The sequence below is a fragment of the Phoenix dactylifera genome, chromosome 11 (assembly GCF_051530095.1).
Source record: "Phoenix dactylifera cultivar Ajwa chromosome 11, Ajwa_hap1_PhDact_Kaust_v1.1, whole genome shotgun sequence".
Classification (NCBI taxonomy): domain Eukaryota; kingdom Viridiplantae; phylum Streptophyta; class Magnoliopsida; order Arecales; family Arecaceae; genus Phoenix; species Phoenix dactylifera.
Window position 1 is genome coordinate 2,202,928 of NC_143200.1, and position 20,226 is coordinate 2,223,153.

General features: G+C 37.8%; 1 protein-coding gene and 1 pseudogene across 3 annotated transcripts; both read right to left on the reverse strand.

Annotated features, from left to right (window-relative positions):
- Positions 1-760: 760 nt before the first annotated feature.
- LOC103712187 (calmodulin-binding protein 60 E-like) lies at positions 761-10,863 on the reverse strand. 2 transcript variants are annotated; one of them, XM_039116047.2, is made up of 8 exons: positions 10,731-10,863; positions 6,380-7,183; positions 6,213-6,288; positions 5,016-5,074; positions 2,755-3,245; positions 2,490-2,650; positions 2,158-2,361; positions 761-1,871 (listed from the first exon to the last, which is right to left on the reverse strand). In XM_039116047.2, exons 2-8 carry the CDS (start codon positions 6,508-6,510, stop codon positions 1,239-1,241), a joined length of 1,755 nt encoding a protein of 584 aa, XP_038971975.2. In that variant the 5' UTR covers positions 6,511-7,183; positions 10,731-10,863; the 3' UTR covers positions 761-1,238. The 2 variants fall into 2 exon arrangements, with proteins under 2 accessions (XP_038971975.2, XP_088562492.1); XM_088706366.1 differs by lacking the exon at positions 10,731-10,863 and having other exon boundaries at positions 2,755-3,248; positions 6,380-7,178.
- LOC103712200 (putative CCR4-associated factor 1 homolog 7 pseudogene) lies at positions 10,463-19,314 on the reverse strand (annotated as a pseudogene). Its single transcript, XR_015970986.1, has one exon. The product of XR_015970986.1 is annotated as a putative CCR4-associated factor 1 homolog 7 pseudogene (transcript).
- Positions 19,315-20,226: the final 912 nt, after the last annotated feature.

Genomic DNA, 20,226 nt, shown 5'->3' on the forward strand with positions numbered 1-20,226 from the left:
GGCTAGTGATGCTAAGTGGCGATGGATCAGGTTAATGGCTTGCCCCTCGGGAGCAGGGTTGCTAGATTCGCAGGAGACCACAAGGGATGTTAAAATTGCAAACATCCAGCTTACGTATAAATAGAATTCTACCTCAGAAAAAAGTATGAATAAAATTCAAAGAATCATGGTATTAGATTTCTTTAGTAAGTTTAAGAAATGTGATCAAAGAGAGAGTCTATATGAGACAAAATAAGGCTTTAAAAAGAAAATTATATGCAAACTGTATGATTTGGTATGCATCAAATGCAAATACTAGTTGGATGATTTTCCAAATGTATGAATATTATCCATTTCATTTTTATCCCTTCATAATACTTTACCTGCAGCAACACAAACTACTTTATTTGCACTGGACTGCATTTTAATAAATCTGGATGCAAGATCTCAAGTTTTGATCAAGTCTGCTAGATACTCACGCAGCTCTACTTCCTGACACTCAATCCATACACCTATAAACAAGATTTTTGGGCATATCTAGAAATCACTACTTGAGTATTGTCGGTTGCTTCCCAGACGAGATGGATGAGAGTAATGAGACCGATGACAGCCAATTACCTGCAGAATACCTAAGGCCTAGAATTCGACAAAAGCTTGATACACCTGAAAGCATTTGTTTCATCTTTCCAGACAATTATACCCAATTCAGCTCATTACTTACTGGATTCCACTTCTGCTGATTGTATCATCACTGCAATGAGATCACGGAACTGAAGCAAAATTTTAAACGATACCAAGCAATGAACTGAAATAATTGACGCCCTTATTACAAAGCTGAGGTAGCTTCCACAGTGAAATTTACAAAGGATCGGAGCTCATAGATGCAACGATGAAACTGGCCAATAGCTACACTGAAACACCTGAAAGTTTCCAAGGTTAAGCCTCAAAACTTCAACAATCAGCAAATTCATATACCATAGCGAGAACAGAAGTCTGTACTAAATCAAAGTGATAGTATTAGGAATAGAACATGGTTTATGAGAATAGGCTCAGACTGATTGAAGGCTGACTGGCATTATCTCTAGACCACGAGTTAAGCTCATATATAGACAACAGGCTGGTTGCTGGCCATATTCTCTGGTTTCTATCATCCAGTCTTTACGAGAGGCCGTCAATGTTACCATTTCTCCCAAAGCAGACATGAATACAGAAGACTCAGATAGAAGAGAAGAGGATGATCAATACTTTATCATCTTTATTCAGTCCAACTCCACCAGCTGAGCTCTCCTCTCTGCAGCTTTCTTCCTAATGAAGATGCCCCATCTGAAAGCAGCTTTCAGCTTAAGCCAACTTATCGCAGCCTTAGCGTTATTTCGGTTATGCTCCTGCCCAAACATGAACTCACTCTGGGGCTCAAAGTGAGCACTAGGATAAGAATAATGAGCCTCACTGGAGCTACCAAAACCTCCAATTCCACCTGTACTAAAGGAGCTCAGCAAACACTGCATGTCACCGTGTTCTAAGATCTCCGAACTCCTGATGCGGATCTCTTCCATGTAATGATCGAAATTCTGCTCTTCTTGCGCATGTGGCCAATCTCCTGAAGTACAAGCACCGCCATATGATGTTTGTGGTGTTTCAAGAGCTAGCAGGGCTGAGTGATCACTGGGAGCTCCTTCATTCTGGAGACAAGTTCCAGTGCTTGAAGAATGGTAGCCTTCAGGGTGTGCCGTCGGCACGAAACAATGGCCGAGGGGGGAGTTATAGACTGTGGTGGGCGGATGTTGTGCCTTCTGACTACTTTTTTCTGAATTCAGCAGGTCTTGGCCATCATACTCTATGGCATGGTTCCAGTCATCATATGCTCTCTTGACTAATAGATCAACTGAGACCTGTTTTAGATTGTACTTTATATCACATGAAGTTTTAAATCATTCGATAGAAAAGGAACCATAAACATAACTTTCATATTGCTTAAAGTACACTAATTCCAATATTCCCAAAAACACATGCTAATTGATGAAAATAAATTTTTTTCACAGTTTAAAGATGGCAAAAAGTGGGCAATAAAACATAATTCATGAAAGAAACAAAAATTAAAAAAGAGAAAAACATAATGACCAATCCATGTGATGTAGCCTTTATCGACAGTCTCATTGATAAGCAGCAGCACGATACCTTTTGATCATGAGAGAGTGATTCAACAGAGAGAAACTTGCCATTTGAAATAAGTCCCCTAAGCTCATAAATGTGGTTAAAAACAGCTCCACTGCTTCTTATTTCATCAGAGTAGTATACATAAAGCTTCCCACTTAGGACACAAGTCTTGGCATGCTCCACTGTATTCTCCCACATCCTATTGGACACCGCACTTCCAAGTATCTATACAGTCAAAGCTCCACGAACAATTTGTAAGCAAATTCAATGGAATTAAAAGGAGCAAATTGGTGATAAGAAGAAAAGTGGAGAGAACATGAAAGGAATATTAGAAAGTGAAAATGGGTCCTCACATTTCTTAATCTCTGCGGATCTCTGACAAGAAATTGGAGGAAATCTTCAACAGTTACTATATTGGCATTAACCAACTTCCTGTGCAGTGCTCCATCCTTCGCTATTCTATCCAATCTCCATACCTCATCGTGTAAGGCAGGTGGGTAGTGTTTCTTGTATACTATAATGATGACAGCAAAAATCAAATCATGATGCATTGAAAAGATTTAAAAAGAGTATAAAAGAGATGATATAACATTTAGAAAGCAGAATACAAAAGCTTACATTCTCCTCTGTGATCTTTTACGGTAAATGCCTCAGTCTTAGCCTCACGAATGCGAATGCCATCGCAATAACCATCAGCCAGTTTCAAACCAAGTCTAAATTTTCTGCTCCTTATCCAGCTAGAATTGTCTGTGAAGATCAATTCTCCCAGTGTGCCAACTCCTTCTTTGAGAGTTACCTGCAAGTCACCAGTGAGAAGTGGCCTCTTTCCTTCACGCTCCTTCACTTCATAGCTTTCAAAGTGCTCTTGGGACCAATCATCATCGGCTTCATCATTGAAGTCACCTTCCAGCACCACTACATTTAGTTTAGCCATCGATTCGGGCCCTGAGACAATCATGCCAGTGTTTGCATCCAGCAACACAACATGGATCGCTGCACCCCGTTCCCCCTCTACCTTACCTCCAGTGAATAGGTGAGGGGGCATCCTTGATCTGAAATGAAGTTGCAGCTTCCTCCCACCTGGTCCATCTATTCTCTGGGGAGAGGACCTGCTGAATTTGACAGCAGTTTAAATTGTCAGATGTTCCTAATAGCTAAAAAGCATTTTCTCTCCAAAAGAGCTGTAAAAACTAGAATAAAAAGTTTCCTACTAAGTAAACAAAATCACACTTTCCTCCATAGGCCCATCTCTGTAAAAAAGCGTTCTTCTCTCAGATCATAAAAAATTCTTAAGAAACACTAAAAGAGTTTGTGAGTGGGGATAAAGTCAATATATTAGCATGAACAGTAATAATGTTGTGGGTTGTCATTAGAGTTTTCGTACAATCAGAAGCTTCTAATATGACAAAGGAACCAATGATATTCATAAAATTGATATTACAAATGTCCTCTGAAAGTAAGCCCCAATGAACGAGACTCCTGCCACTGCTAGGTTTGGGAAGTGTTAGATGGATGCAGTCTACCCCTGCATATGGAGAGGCTATTTTCGTATTTCAAACCCATGATACCCAGGTCAAAATGGAGAACCTTACCATTGTGCCAGAGCCCGCACTCTTGTTACAAATGACCTCTTCAAGTATTAAAATGAGAAAACTGTCCTATTAACGTATTTCTTTCTAAAATATTAAACATTTTTATGAAATGATTTGTAGGATTGCTTTGCAATTGCAGCAACTACCTCATTAGTTTGCCCTTTTCTTGCTCGCATTACCCCTCTCTTGTATATAAGATTTCCTGTTAAAGGATGGCTATTAAACTAAATAAAAATCTATGATCTTGATGAAGTGCCACAAGCAGGTGATTACCAGGTATTATTAAAGGTTTAAACATATCATACAGTGTAACTAAAGACATGTACAAGGGACTCATAGCAAGATGAAATCTTGTCAGAGTGCTGTTTAGGTGTGCATACAAAGGTTTGGACTCAGGTTCTCATCTCCCTGTGGTTGTCACAGAAGGAGAAAATTTCAGAGGAAAAGTTGGATCACGGTAGAATATGCCATTACTGCGATGCAGCAGACTTTATATACACAATGTCTGTGATCACCTATGGTTGACAATTCTCCTATCTACATGCACAGAAAAATAATATGTGAGGAATATTTACAGAACTCTTTTTTTTTGTTTTTTGAGGGAAGAGAAGGAGACCCAACCGCTAGGTCCAAATTCTTAAACATGCACCAACCAAGACTCGAACCGAGAACCTTCAACTGCTAGGCGGAGAGGTATAATCACCGAGGCAACTCTCAGTTCATATATTTACAGAACAATACTTACATTAAAATTGGTATTTATAACAAATAGAACTGACTATTGATTTTTAGGAAGATGGTTCATGGTTTCTATTGTCTCAATTGACATTGTATTAGGTATTGAGATTACAAAAGTAGTTATTGTCAGATCACAACTAAGGAACATTGCAAAAGGAGATAGGATTCTATTGCTAAATTGAACCAAAACCAATATATATATATGCAGAATTACAAATTGCAATGAGTCCTGAGTCTAAACCATAGGACCCCAGATATCAAAGTGTTGTTATTGCTATAAATTTGGCTCTACAATGAAAAGTATCAAAAGCTACATGAAGACTTCATGAATACACAGCAGCAAGAGAAAACGTGGAGATATTATGGGCAACATATAATGGAAGGATCTAAACAGATAAGACCAAGCTATGGAGTATGCTCCGTGGTATGCAATTAGCTTGTCAACTTATTACATTCTGATACAAACTTATATACACCACTGTGACTTGATACATGATAATTTTTTGTGATTGGTTGACATTATTTATATTAAATAATTAAATATCCCACCTTCCAGTCAGCTTGGCACAGCTTAATTTTGTCAATGCACGCTCCACTTCTTCACTGACCTGTTGTTCCATGTGAAATGCAATAGGATAAGTAAATATGAGAGCAAGCCCCACTTCCTATTTAGATCAACAGATAAATAACCTTGATAATCTAATTTCTTTAGAGAAGAAATTATTATCTATGAAACAACAAATTAAAATATTCAATACTTTATCCAGTATTCTAATTTTATCTTCTAAATTGCAACATGGAATTTGGCAGGATGCTACGAACACATTCCTGCCATAATGTCCGTACATTTTTATCATTCCTCTCCCAAAAAGTGTGCATCTTTTGGACAATTTAGCTTATATTTTCACTGCACAGAGAGAACTGCAAAATGGATTTCTCCTTTTGACCGCATCCTGCAGGTAGGCCTGCAATATACTCTTGTCCAAAGGCAACTAAAATTCCATAAGTAACTGAAACCAAAACTAAACATTAAAGAACTAATGGAAGGGCTATACTGCCCTTAAGGCAACCAAACCCTGCCTAAATTTGTCATCATGATTTGCAACTTCCAAAATAATCACAACCACATCTAAAAAGGGTGTCCTAATATAGGAGGCTCTTGCTACTACAAGGTCTAGAGAGGGTCAGATGCATGCAATCAAGCAACCCGTGACACCCATGTCACAACGAAGCAACCTTACCTTTCTACCAAGGCATGCTCTCAATCACTAACTACTATACCGGCAAGCTTCTGACTTCAGAACTGAGAAGAGAATGATGTCTAAATCCCGATCATCTGTTATGTTGATACATCCTTAAAGTATTCATGTGACCTTATTCATGTACCATTTTTTAATATGGTGTTATGTGTACTCTGCATTGCTTTATCTTGAATGCATGTTAGGTTTGATTTTAACCCACAATTGGCATCAACAGAAGCCATTCAGAATCCTTTTGAACAGCCAACAAATAAAGGAGATCCAGTACAGGCGGACAACTCAAACATGTCTTACTCCCATGAATTTACCTCCACCAACACATATGGCCATGTCAATTCTCTGAAATCGGTTGAAGTGTTCTAACAAGGTTGCAGCAACATAATTCTCAAGCAACTAAGCTAAGAAAACATGAAAGCAGCATAAGAATTTCAATACATACAACTCAAATAATAAAGAACCAAAACACGAAGGACGTTCAATAACTCACAATCCGGCGAAGAAGAGGCTCTAGAGTGGAGCAGAGCCTCTGCAGGCCATCCATCTTCAGCGCTTCTACTATAACACTGCTCCCACAAAACCACGAAATAGTTTAAAACACACAAAAATATCAATTCTCTATCTAATATTATGAAATTCAGAAGAATAGAAACCAACCCAGTGAGAGCTGGCACTTTAGGCCTCTTGGCGGCGGCGGCGGCGGCGGCGGCTGCCGACGAGGAGGAGGTCTCCGGCGCCGCCACCTCTCTTTCCCATTCTGTGGGTGGCGGTCTCTTCTCACCCCTCATGGTACGAGAATATTACAGATTCTTAGTCTTAATCTGAGATAGTTGTTACTGCTCTGGTTGGTTACAGTGGCCGGCAGTAGCGGTCTTTGCTACTGAAAAGAGCAACAAAGAGGAAGCTTCTGGGAACAGAAGTTGAGGCAGGGACGAGGAAAGATCTCGGATCTGGGGCTCTTCTGATGGAAGCTGCGGAGAGAAGGGAAGAAGGGAAGAAAGGGGGTTGGCGTTGACCGGCCCATGTATGACACAAAAGGGGGCAACAGATTCTTGGCTTTTATATAGGGGAGGGATGAAGGATGGACCGTTGGATTTGGATGGGTGGGTCGCGATGGTTGGGACCCAGTGTGGGTGGATTTCCGCGTTGGATTTCCATCTTCTCGTTACCTCGTTCGCGCGACTTGGAGATGGTGTCGGCACAGGAGAGAGCGTGAGAGAGGAGAGTCTCCTAGGAGGTGGATACGGCATGCTCCCGAAGGGGTTCTCGCCCGAACTAACCGCGTCATGGACTCTTGGCCGGAGATGGAGACCTTTAACATTGTTACCACCGTCCGTAACGCACTTGTACTTCACACGTGTGAATGCACACCTTGACCGAATGCTTCCACGGAGGTTCGTGGAAACACAACGGTCCCTTCCCAGGTGGTGGGGCCCGACCGAGCGGGTACCATCAACATTGCTGTTCATGGAAACACTCATATTTTCATAGGATCTTCAAGGCTAAAACAAACTTTCCCTCTTCTCTCTTCCCTCTCCTCTTTTCTTCCCTTCCCTTCCATCTTCTTCCTCCTCTTCTAATCCTTTTATTTCCTTTGTATGGGGTGTTTTGTTCCTTCATAAGTTCTGTATAATTTCTTCATGACTCGAGCATTAATTCTGTTGCGGTTTATTTAAATGGGGTTCACGGTTGAGCCCTGAACGATGTTATTCCGCAAGATTAAAATTTCTCTCCGAGTAGAAATCACACATAAGCCAGATATCGGTAAGAAGCACACCGCTTTAGGCCCTGTTTGGGGGAGCTTTTGGCACTTTCTGGCCCTCCAAAAGTACTTTTAGATGAAAAACTGTGTTTGGTAAATTTTTCAAAAAGCTGTTTCAGCTTTTGCGGGAAGCTGAAAACAGCTTTTGGGAGAAAGCTCCAATTTGGAGCTTTTGGGAGGAAGCTGTTTTAGCTTTTTCGGAAAGCTATATTTTTGATAAAAATGCCCATATTAAAATAACATAATTACATAGTTTATCCCTGTATAAACCTAAAAATCTGCTGGAGCTAAGAACCCAAGCCGTCAGACTCCCTTCCGTAAGAAAAGGTATTTTTCTTTTTAATTTTTGTATGCATCTCTTGAACCACATTTTTAGAAGAAAAAAATTTTAATCCTTTTCCATACCTTCCAAAATCAATCTATTGTTTTTTTTTATCATCAACCTCGTGGCCCATGCTGAGGTCCTCCTCGAGCGTGGACCATGAAGAAGAGCCCCTGGACCGCGAAAAATTATTTTATGAAAAATTAAGAAAAATTATTATGGAAAATTATTTTATACTAATAATTATAATATTTTATATCTTTATTTTTGTATTATACTATAAATATAATATCATATTATATTATATCGTAATACATTAATATGTTATGTTAAATAATTTAATATTATGTTATATTATGGAAAATTAATTTATACTAATAATTATAATATTTTATACATTTATTTTTGTATTATACTATAAATATAATATCATATTATATTATATCATAATACATTAATATGTTATGTTAAATAATTTAATATTATGTTATATTATGGAAAATTAATTTATACTAATAATTATAATATTTTATACCTTTATTATTGTATTATACTATAAATATTGTATTATATTACATTACATTATAATACATTAATATGTTATTTTAAATAATTTAATATTATGGTATATTATGAAAAAATAATTTATAACATTAATTATAATATTTTATATCTTTATTGTTGTATTAAACTATAAATATAATATCATATTATATTATATCATAATACATTAATATGTTATGTTAAATAATTTAATATTATGTTATATTATGAAAAATTAATTTATACTAATAATTATAATATTTTATACCTTTATTTTTGTATTATACTATAAATATAATATCATATTATATTATATCATAATACATTAATATGGTATGTTAAATAATTTAATATTATGTTATATTATGAAAAATTAATTTATACTAATAATTATAATATTTTATACCTTTATTATTGTATTATACTATAAATATTGTATTATATTACATTACATTATAATACGTTAATATGTTATTTTAAATAATTTAATATTATGTTATATTATGAAAAATTAATTTATACTAATAATTATAATATTTTATACTTTTATTATTGTATTATATTATAAATATAATATATATTACATTATATCATAATACATTAATATGTTATGTTAAATAATTTAATATTATGTTATATTACTAAATATTAATTTACTCTAATAATTTTATTACTATTATACTATATTAACATAATATTATTTTATATTACAATAATATTATACTATATCGTATATTTATGTATTAATTTATGTTATGTTTTATTATGTTGTGTTGTATAATACTATGCAATGTCCTTTATGGTAATTTTGTCATATAAAAGTACTTTCTCAGTTTGTTTACCAAACACAAAACAAAATACCACAGCACTTTACGAATGTAGTTACCAAACAGCAAACAGATTTTTATAACAGCTCTACTTCAGACAGCTCTACTTCCAACGGCTCTACTTCCAACAGCTCTACTGCCAACAGCTCCCCCAAACAGGGCCTTAGTCTCGAAAAAAATGTTAATCACACTGGCAAGATACCTATGTGACATACACACATAGGCACAGAAATATGAGACTTCTAACCTTAAAAAATAAAGATAAATATAACTTAATATATTTATTTTGTTTTACCTTTCAAATAATTGATTCAATTTTGCTTTAAATTTAACCTTGCATTGGTTGTTAGATTATAAAAGTACATTCAGTTAGACAGAGAAAATGAAGCAATCCATTCAAGCCCCTTCAACTCAAACCACTTAAAAATGGGGCTGAAAACGAATCAGATATTGATATATTCATATTTGTATCTACCTTTTTCATTAAATACAAATATAGATATTAAAAAAACATCAAAATTTTAATATCCATATTTTTTATAAAAAAAATATGGATACGAATCAAATATTAAACATATTCATATTTATTATAAACAAATACAAATAAAATATTAAAAATATCCATATTTTTTTATCCAAGCATAATAAATTTAATATTTTTTAAATATTAATCAAATTTGAGCAAAATTCAATAATAAAAACTAATGATGAAGACATGACCAAAAAAAAATGAACTAAAAAATATAATTGACAAATATTTATCAGTAATAAAATCTAATAATATCATAAAAAATATACCGCTAAAGATTGCTCATCACGACCTCTAAATGAACGGACCCTTAAAAATTCTAATTGCTTGAAAGCAATAAAAAAAAGAGGAAAAACTAACAAAAAAAGAATTTAAGCCATGTAACATGTGCAAGGTGATTCAAAGCATTTTATTTGAATCCAATATTTTATATTTAAATTACTGACGATCATCCGATATCTAAATTCCTTTATAACTTAAATTTAATTAATCACTTACTTAATTTCTTGATTTAACTTACTTAAACTTGTCCTTTTTATATAAATAACGAAATCCGAATTTGAGAAAATCTGATATATTCCCATTTGTATCCAAAAAGTTTTTGGGCCAACCATCTGAATCTATATCCAAATCCAATTGGACAAAAAAAATAGTATCCAAATCAAATCTAAATCGGAAACAAAAACGAATATAATCTGACCCACTTTCAGCCATAATTCAGAAAAATAATTATAACAAATTTAGAGAAATTGAAAAGTGAGATTTAAACCTTTTTTTTTACTTTTGTATATTAAATAATAAAACTAATTACAATAACTCCAAAGGAAAATCATGGGTCCAGTGCCTTGAACCCAACAAGTCGCAGTACATTCAAGGTAATCGGCAACCACATTGCGAAATGGGCAGCAGCGTAGTCAGTCAAGCAGGCCGTCATGCACTTAAAAGACAAGCAGGCCGTCATGCAATTAAAGATTTTTAAGGTATCCATCGACCGCTAACCCAGCTTATTAGAGTGTTTGAATCACCTTAGATGCACGGCTTGGAGGGGTGGAGGACAGCCAATGCTGCAGGCACACCCTCCCCCGCTGCCCGTAGCTGGACTAACGGGACCGAGGTGGCCTGTAGAAGGGTGAAGAGCCCACCTGAGATAGCTCCCAGATGCCGTGGTTGGCAGGTATAGCATCCGATGTACACCAATATTATCATGCGAGACGAACAGCAGAGCTGCAAGAACACCAAGGTCGACAGCCATATGGTCAATTAGCGTAACAGCCAAAGCATGTTCTGAGAAATGTCGGTCTCGACGTCATAGTTGCTTCGTCTTTAGATAGCAGCTTTCACATATATTTCTGAAGAAACATTAAAAATCTAATTTTTATTAAAAATATAATAAAACATACACATAACTTTTCCGCCCAACCTAACTTTTCCGTCCAAACAAACATAAGCATTCTAAAAATTTGTCACTTTTTCATTATCAATCAAACATACCAAAACTACTTTTTTAAGCATTCTCTTTCCAAAAATTATATTTTCATAAATTATATTTCTAAAAGAAAAAAATGCTTCCCACAAATCAAACGAGCCTCGGGAGTCCAACAATTCACGAATGGCCAAAGTAAGAGATGAAGTCGAAATGCTTAAAAAAAAAAATAGAAACAACAAAAATACTATGAAATGTACCAAAAATATTAAAAAAAATACTATGTAGAATCATCGATCGGCTCTTATCGACCGAAAATACCATGTGAAAACCCGGAACGTGCACCAAATCGGCGAAATTTCCAATACAAATTAATAAGCTTTCCGGATTCCCAATTCCCAAAGGGTCCAATACATATAGATAAGGGGAAAACTACGGCGGAAAATCCCAATAAATAACAAAAGATATTCAAAAAAATAAAAAGCATCAAATATCATCAACAAATAACTGTGGTTTTCATATTATATGATAGGTTACATTAAATAAAAATATCATCATAACAGAAAATACCGGCTTCTTTATACGATTTCCCTGAAAATTTCATAGACTATGCTTAGAATGTTTGGGAAAAAAAATAAAAATATATCAGAATATAACGAATGACATACTAATACAAAAGAAACATAGGAAAAGCAAAATAAATGCAAATCCTTGTCATAACATTAAGACCTAACCCTAGAAAAAGAAATCACCGTAAAAGAAACAAAGAAACAAACAGATGAAAATAAAATAGAGGAAGGAAAAGGAGGGGGGGAGGCTCAGATTCGCCTTTGATCGATCACATTATATGATTCCCTTCCTCTCCACCCTTTTCTGAACCCCATCCTAAAGGCACGGCTGCAGCGGTTGCCTTGGCGGCCATCCGAGCTGCCCCGCCATCAGTCCATTAGGATGGAAAACAAGAAGAGAGGATCGAGGCATAGGGTTTACGCACCAAGAATCTGAGATTCTCCATCACTTAAGACAATCGCTTAAAAGCTCGAACCGAATCGCAAGGATCTGGAGATAAACATTATCATCATCATCGCCTCTAAAGCATAGAGAGAGAGAGAGAGAGAGAGAGAGGAAAAGATCCGGCCGGAAGACCAAGAAAAGGAAGAGGAAGGGGGAGAAGAGGGATCTCAAACCGAGCAGTGAATGATCCAACGATGCATTGGCTCGAAGGAAGATGAATCATTCTTTCGCGCGAAGGATACAACTGCGATCCGATTCCGGATCCCCTGCGGTGCTTGAGGAAGGGGAAGTGTTGTGGTTCAAATTTGGCCTGAGGGTGACCACGCCGGAGGAAGCCGAGAAGCCGCCGGCCGAGACGGAGAAATGGTAGCCCCACGCTGGGGTAGGACGATCCATTTTGCCTCCCCTCAGGAAGGGTTGTGGGCATTGGTCAAGAATCATCGGCTTGGGAGAAGATAAAGACGCAAGGAGGCGGCAACCCTTCCCAAAAACCAGACCTCCATCGCTCTCCCATAAGCCTCATACTTAAACTAATGAGCCTTAGCGGAGGAACAGAGCCCCAGCCCCAGTATTTATAGTGGAGGAACCCTAGAGAAGGCCCTAGAAGAGTAGAAGTCGGCAATTTTGATCCGGTTCTTTCGGCCGCGTTCGGGTCGGATGTAGAAACCGACAACCCGAATCCGACCGGATCCACGCCTGATTCATTAATTTTTCATTTTGCTTCTTATTTTTAGTTTATTAATGAAACTTAAATATATTGTCGAAATATACAAAGATGTTGCTTTTCTAATGGTTATGATCAATACTCTTTCCATGCTTGAATCAAAGCAACGCTATGATATCCAATCCGTGCATATTTTCTCATCATGAAAAATTACAATCTTGAAGATCTCTGAGGCAGTGGAGGATGTTTGGACTTTGGTGTCCATTAACCCTGCCTCTTAGACATATACTAAAATATTTAATCATTTTAAATAAAAGCAAAAGGAGACTAACAAATAGCTTAAGATGATTGGCTCTGTAACCTTGTCTTCTGATTTCCAGGGTGTGTCCATCACAATAGTAATGGCCATCAACAAAGCAAGTTCAAGCAGGTATTTGAAAAGTTCACAGATACTCATTAGCATTTGCCATACACAGATATGAGACTGCAATGAGTATTACATATTCGAAGAACATGATGTAAAGAGACTGATAGAACTTCACTAACAATCAGAGTGAGTGAAAAGAAAAAAACTGGCTGATTTAAATAAGACTACTGCAGTTATTCACAGCATCCCTTCAACAATTCTACAGGTCACAACTGCAGGCATGCCCTTTCAAAGATCATAGACAGGGATCCACTTCAGTTTTTTTGTTAGATTTGCAATCAACAAAACTTTTTTTTAAAAAAAAATGTGAATATTCACTACTTGAACTATACGAATGCCATTGTCAGATAATTTTTTGGCAATAGATCGCCCTTATAAAGCATACAAGCTAAAAAAAATCTAATATTTCTACCTGTGTACAAACCATTTGCTGATAAAAGAGGTCTAAAGATAAAATAACTTAACTCAATTACACTGACCACTATCTAGGGGAAAAAAATTCCTATGATTAGTGATCTTGGAATGAATGGACAAGCCATCAGAAAAAACTCTCAGTCGGCAATACTAGCTCTCAAATCCCCATGGGCAAAATACTTTATATCCCTCGCCCAAAATCATGCACATCATTTCCTGCCCATGAATCCAAACAAAAACTAAAATAATAAAATAAAGCCTAAGCCTATGGGCAACAAGGGGAGTCGGTCAGAAAATATAGAAACTCAATAGTTACGGTTTAACCAAAAGGCAGGCATTACATACTCAAGCAAATGTGGAAAATACTTTAAAATCAAAGAAGTGAGCTATTTTTAATTGTACTAGCTAGGATGAATGCAACTAATGATAAATGGGATGATGGAAGCACATCATAGGCACATAGAAAATTGCATGGATAAGGGAAGAACAAGAGACATTGCAGACATCATATATCATGGTAAATGGCCATCAGGAATATGGTCATAGGTAGCTGCTAAGTCAATCAAGAATAAGGATCTTTTTTTTTACTCAAATATCTCGATATTTACAAGTAATAAATCCTGCTCTCCAGCAAGGACCTTTACATGAAACCGCTGGGCAAAACCAATCCTTTGACTTAATCAAGTTATATCCTCATGTTGTGGCTGTACTCATAAAAACCTAAACATGCTGTGTCCTAAACAGATACATCAAGCAAGGTTGCAATTAAATGAAACTTCAATAGTTTACACCCTACACCCCAAAAAAACTGCAGAATCAGTGGCAATCATGCATACTATGTATGCGGAAGCTTCAAAGAAGTAGCTTCCAAGAACTCTGAACCAGCTTCTATAAAGCTGTTAAATAAGATACCACAACAAAGTCTGCATTTGACACCTGATAGTTGTCACAAGCATCTGCTGCATTTTGGACATGAAAGAGCATATCTGTGTCTGGTTCTATATTGCACCATATCAAACAACATGAAGATACTTCAAAAATCGAAACTTGGCAAATATCAAACAACTTATGATGCAATGCACTAGTTCTTTCAAGCAATCTAACATATTATTCTATTTTGCATTTGGTTATATCAGTAGTTGTAACAACCCAGGACCTCATCGAAAATGGCTAGCCATAAGCTATTATTTGAATTTCTTGATCCTATATAAGTACCCAAGATCTACCCAGCGAATAACAGATGTAGGACTAAACACATGCACATTCTTTCCCCGTTTTAAGGCATGGCATTCTCACCAGGCTAAGAGTCTAAATCCATTCAAATCTAATCGCAAGCACCACGATTGACCCGTGGTCAGCTTCAATAAGCCCGTGCTACAGTGTTCCCTAGTTCACATGAGCCATAAGTCGAGTCTGCTCTTATACCATTTGTAACAACCCAGGACCTCACCCAAAATAACTAGCCGGAAAGTATTATTTAGGTTTCTTGATCCTATATAAGTACCCAAGATCTACCTAGTGAATAACCTATGTGGGACTAAACACACGTTCGCACGGATCCTCCAGTAGTAGCAGTAAAAAGTTCTAAGTTCATTGAAATGAAGGGTGCAGTTCCATTTGTTTAGTTTAAAATAAAAAAGGTCGACACTTCCCTGATGATGTAGACTGAGATCTTTTTTTCCTTACTTCTATAGTTTATGTTGCACTTGTGTATGTGCTTGATAACTTTATAGAAACCATAATATAAAAGTACATTGTAGTCACAATAAACATCATTGGTATCCTATCATGCTCAAAAATGACTTAAGCTTCTAAAACCATTTAAAAAAAAAAAAAATAAATCCATTTCAACCAAAGTTAATCAAATTCTAATATATTCATTTTGTACTTAAACAAAATGATTTTCAAAGAATTTCTAGTCTAATAATTCTAGTTTTCCATAGGTGTCCATATTCCCTCTCATCATATGATCTTCTAAATTTTCTTGCAAAATTTCTAAATCAAACCAAAGTGGTTGATGAGTCATGCCATACTACCTCGAAGATGGTTTAATGTAGAAAGTGAAGATCAGCTTGGTAGATGAATCACTAGAAGATAGTTTAATGTAATCAAAAACTTGTAGAGCTCTAGTTGATAAGCTATTTAAACTTGGTAGTCTACCTATTTTCTGTCATAGTATATTATGAACCCTATACCTTGTAGTCTAACAAAGCCACCAAACAGCCACCCCTCATGTCTTCATTCAAGCCACCAATCAACTGCCTCCCTAAACCAACAACTAATGCTGAATCACTTCCTCCTCCCCATTATTGCCCACTGAACATCCGGCCTCCAAAAATGAGATCACTTTTGCAGCCAAAAACATGGATCACTTCCCTCCAAGTACACTAAACACGCCATCTAGGAATCCGATATATTTTCCAAGCCACAGTAAATCATAAAAACTTTTTACATTCTCTTCTTTTGACAAATACCTAAATAAATGCACAAAATTTACGTATCTGTCAACAGTGTCTCAAAAACTAATTACAGTGCCTTAAACACCTTTACAATCTATCCAGATACGTTCCGAATTCAAGCTCCTGAATTCAATTGCCAACACTTAATCCTAAAAACCCTAGGAATCCAGCCTACCCTTTTCAACTAATGACTGGTTTTGTCTCAACCAGTCCATTACCAATTCCTGGAGAACAGTCCAATAGAACCCCTTTAAAAGCTTGTACATTCATCTCTAATCCCAATGCCTGGAGTCTAAGACAGGCCTCCACCTTATCACTACATCAGATCTGGTTGAGGCTTGCCATTACAATTCCATCCTTAAAATACATCCCATTTACCTCCAAATACCTCTAATCCTTCATCTTGACACTATATCACTAACATGTTGATACGATCAGTTAGGAGACAGACGATCTAAGTCCACATTTAATAGATGGGTTAAAATTTTCAGGTTTTCCATATAGCAGAATTAGTACAAAGATTTGCCTTTGGACTATCCAAAACTTCTTGCATCGAGACCAGGTCTCACATATCCATCTCCATAGGCGAAATTTTAACATGTGCATATCATTCCTTTGGTCATTGAAAAAGGATCTAAACCCCATCCTAATGCTTAATTCAAGATAAAATTAATTACAACCATCTCAGTTCCCAGTCCACTTTACTGCATTATCATCTAAGCCTCACCTCTTGTTTCCACAAACTTCCTCCATCTCTAAACCCAAAAAACTACTTCCTCACACATATCTTCGCCATATAACCAATGTTCATCAATACTGACATTTTACCGATGACTTTCATCAATCCAAAGATCAAGGTGTAATAGTAGATGTTAAAAAAAATCACAGATTTAAATACCACAAAATGGGATGGTGTCATCAGTACCATACCATTCAGATGCAAAACCGGCACAAGAATGGGTGCGGGGACACTAAAACCATCCATTCCGATATGCTACCGGCCATACCAGTGCATACTGATGCATACCGCACCAACCATACCAGTTGATAGTGACGGTTTTTCATTTTTTTCGATATTTTCAGTTTTGGTACATCACATCGATACCAATACTGTAACATTCCAATGGAATTACAATACAGGATTTGGTACCAGAATTTTTTTTTTAAAAAAAATCTTGGTAAAACCATGCATTACATAATGGCAAACAATAGTTTTTTGCTCACAAGCACATGGAGAAATAGACTAAGGATGCCCTCTATCGATTAAAGCTGTGATGCCCAAGAAAAATATGGTAAATGCATGACCATGTCGAGCATCTCATTTAACATGAAAAGAAGAATCAACATAGTTTTGAGTTTTATTAAATTAGAGATAGCAATGTAAAATATAAAGCTCAAGAAATGAGAAGGAAAGCTTGAAACATTTAAGAGTTATACACATGCATACCTTGAATGATACGATGTTCTTTAATAGGAGTTGTTTCTATTTGATGAAGCATCTTTCAACCTCCCGACAACAGAAGAGTGGATGGAACAATAATAATCAAAAGATATTTCAGATTGCCAAACCGATGGAGCAATGATCAGAACTTGAAGAATGACCAAGCAAGAAGACTCCTAAAGCATACCTGCCCCAACTCAAAAATCTGGAGCATCATGATGATTCACCACAAATTCATGAAGAATAAATCCATGAGATGCAATCCTAAAACTCTAGCATGCACAAAAGCTATAAGATAAGGTAATCAGAACCAGCAAAGAAGCCATTGCTTCTACCAACCAAAGATATATGTAAGCAAACAGATGAGGAAAAGATCACACCAACATGTATTCACCAAAGGAAGCTTTTTTTTTTCTGAAATTCATTAACTTATTTATAACATTTTCCCCTTTTCCAAATATTCTCTCAAGTCTCAAGACCATACAACAATCCAGCATAGCTCTCAATGGACCCATCAAAGTACTTCTCCTTCAACCTCCAAAAGACACGAACTGTGAGCAAGCTGTCGGAGCCCGCCTGGTGGCAGAACCCAATTCGCTCAGCATCCAGCTGCTCGGCGACCTTGTTGAGCCCCCCATAGAGATTGTTGCAGAATCTCATCAGGTGCTTGATGTCATAAACTGTAGGAAAGAACGTGCTGACGAGATCAGAAAACGCCTCTGAGGTCTCCGGGAGCCTGCGGCAAGTCAGGATCTTGAGGAGGTACGCAAAGTCATACGCGCCATGGAATGCGATCCACTGGACCGAGTCATTAAGCACGACACCGGAGGACATGAGGAGCTCGGCGAAGCGGAGGGCGTCAACCCCGCACTCCCGGTTCTTCTTAAAGTCAATGCCGGAACGGCGGAGAAGGTCGATGGAGTCGGGGTTGGCAACGTCGTGGTCCACGTCGAACTCCCGGAAGTTGAACTGCCATACGCATCGGCGGCCGCCGCCGGAGGGGGAGAGCGGGAGTCTGCCGGCGTCGTCGGAGAAGGTGAAGCCGATCTGGATGAGGTGGAGGAGGTCGACGTTGGCGCGGAGGGTCTGGTAGTTTTTATCAGCGATGTCCTTGAAGGCGCGGACGGGGGTGATCGCGACGCCGGGGAACTCGGTGTCCATGGCCACAAAGGGATACTGGTCAACGATGTCTCGAATCACAGTTATCTCAGCCTCGAGGTTGTCCGCCCACACCTCCCGGATCTCGACGGCATCGTCGGTCTTCGCCGGAATCGACATCAAAGCCTCGAATCCCTCGGAACTCGAAGCCACATAAGAAAACCTAGCCGACGTCAGGATCGAAGAAGCCCTCGATCCTGAGGAAGACGGATCGAGATCCTAAAATCGGGGGCGAAGGAGCGAGATCTGATGTCGAATCTAGAGAAATCGAAGGAAACTGCGGATTTAGGCTGGAATTGGATGGGGGAAGGAGGAAATTTGTGGGAAATTTAGAGTTTCTGAGATCTTTTTCGAGGGCGGAGAAGAGAGGGGGAATTGGGCAGAGGCGAGTTTTTTTATTTATTTCTGAGGTCGAAGAAGAGGGGGAAGGAGGAGGTTTCCGGCTTTCCGCCCCCCTCTTGGCTTTCAGGGTCTAATCATCGGGGCGAAGAAGGGGGGATTTAATAGAGAAAGGAAAGCGAAACAAAGAAGGCAGGGAGAGAGAGAAAGAGGGGAGGAGGAGGAAAGGTAGAGGTGGTTGCCGCGGTGGGATGTTCCGCTGGAACTGATTAAGTGAGAGAACACGGACGCTTCGTGCACGTTTTGTAGGCTCCCGGACGCCGACCTCGTCGCCAACGCTGACCCGCGAGAAGGCGGATGGGTGTGTCGGTGGGCTTGGACAATTGGGTGTGTGTACTTTTTGTCGTATAAGAAAAGAATGTCCCTTTGTTTTGTTCCCACCGGTGGCTGGTGCCGTTCGTACACGTGGCGCATTAGGGCATGGTGTGAGACTGTGGGCCCGGAGAGTCCAGTCGGTGCGGTTGAGTTTTGTGGTCCTTTTGAGCTAGCGGGGAGCGGGAGGTGTTAGATGGACGATAGATGATGCAATTTTATTTTTTTTCACGTGCCTTCCCGCCCCGTGAGCTCACCCCACTGGGCTCACCGTCTCACATATGGATACGTCATCCTAGCGCCACCTTGATACAGATGGAAGAAAACCATATCCGCCAGCGAGCCATCCGGGCATGAGGCATTCGGTCTTCTAATTTAATCGATGCTTGCGCGTTTCAAACCCGGGCAACTCGAGTGAAATTATCGCCCCCTTACCACCAGGCTACCACCTTGGTGGCGAAGATGCAAATTTTTTGGTAGCTCACGGGTGAATAAATCCCAATAAGCGCTGAATAATGGATTTATTTAACCAAACATGAAATTCTTAATCATCTCTAACCAACATAATTTTATTTTAATAATGATAAATAATCATGTTGATTTATTTAAATCAATTCCAACTAGAAGGGAATTATTCAACTTCTAGAATGGCTTTAATTCATCTTAAACTGTGAAAAAGTTAGTAGTTATTCATTTATTCCAAGTTATCTGACCGAATGGCATTTGCATCTATTCCAATTTATTTGGAGATTCCAATCGAAAAAATTACAGATTTATTCATACGAAAACAAGATGAAGTTGAATCTAGAG

Coding starts and splice junctions, on each gene's coding strand:
- LOC103712187 (XM_088706366.1), bottom strand. CDS start 6,510: ATGAGGGGTGAGAAGAGACCGCCACCCACAGAATGGGAAAGAGAGGTG. Junction 5,075..6,212: donor AGCCTCTTCTTCGCCGGATT/GTGAGTTATTGA, acceptor ATGGAACAACAG/GTCAGTGAAGAAGTGGAGCG. Junction 3,249..5,015: donor TGTGCCAAGCTGACTGGAAG/GTGGGATATTTA, acceptor TGTCAAATTCAG/CAGGTCCTCTCCCCAGAGAA.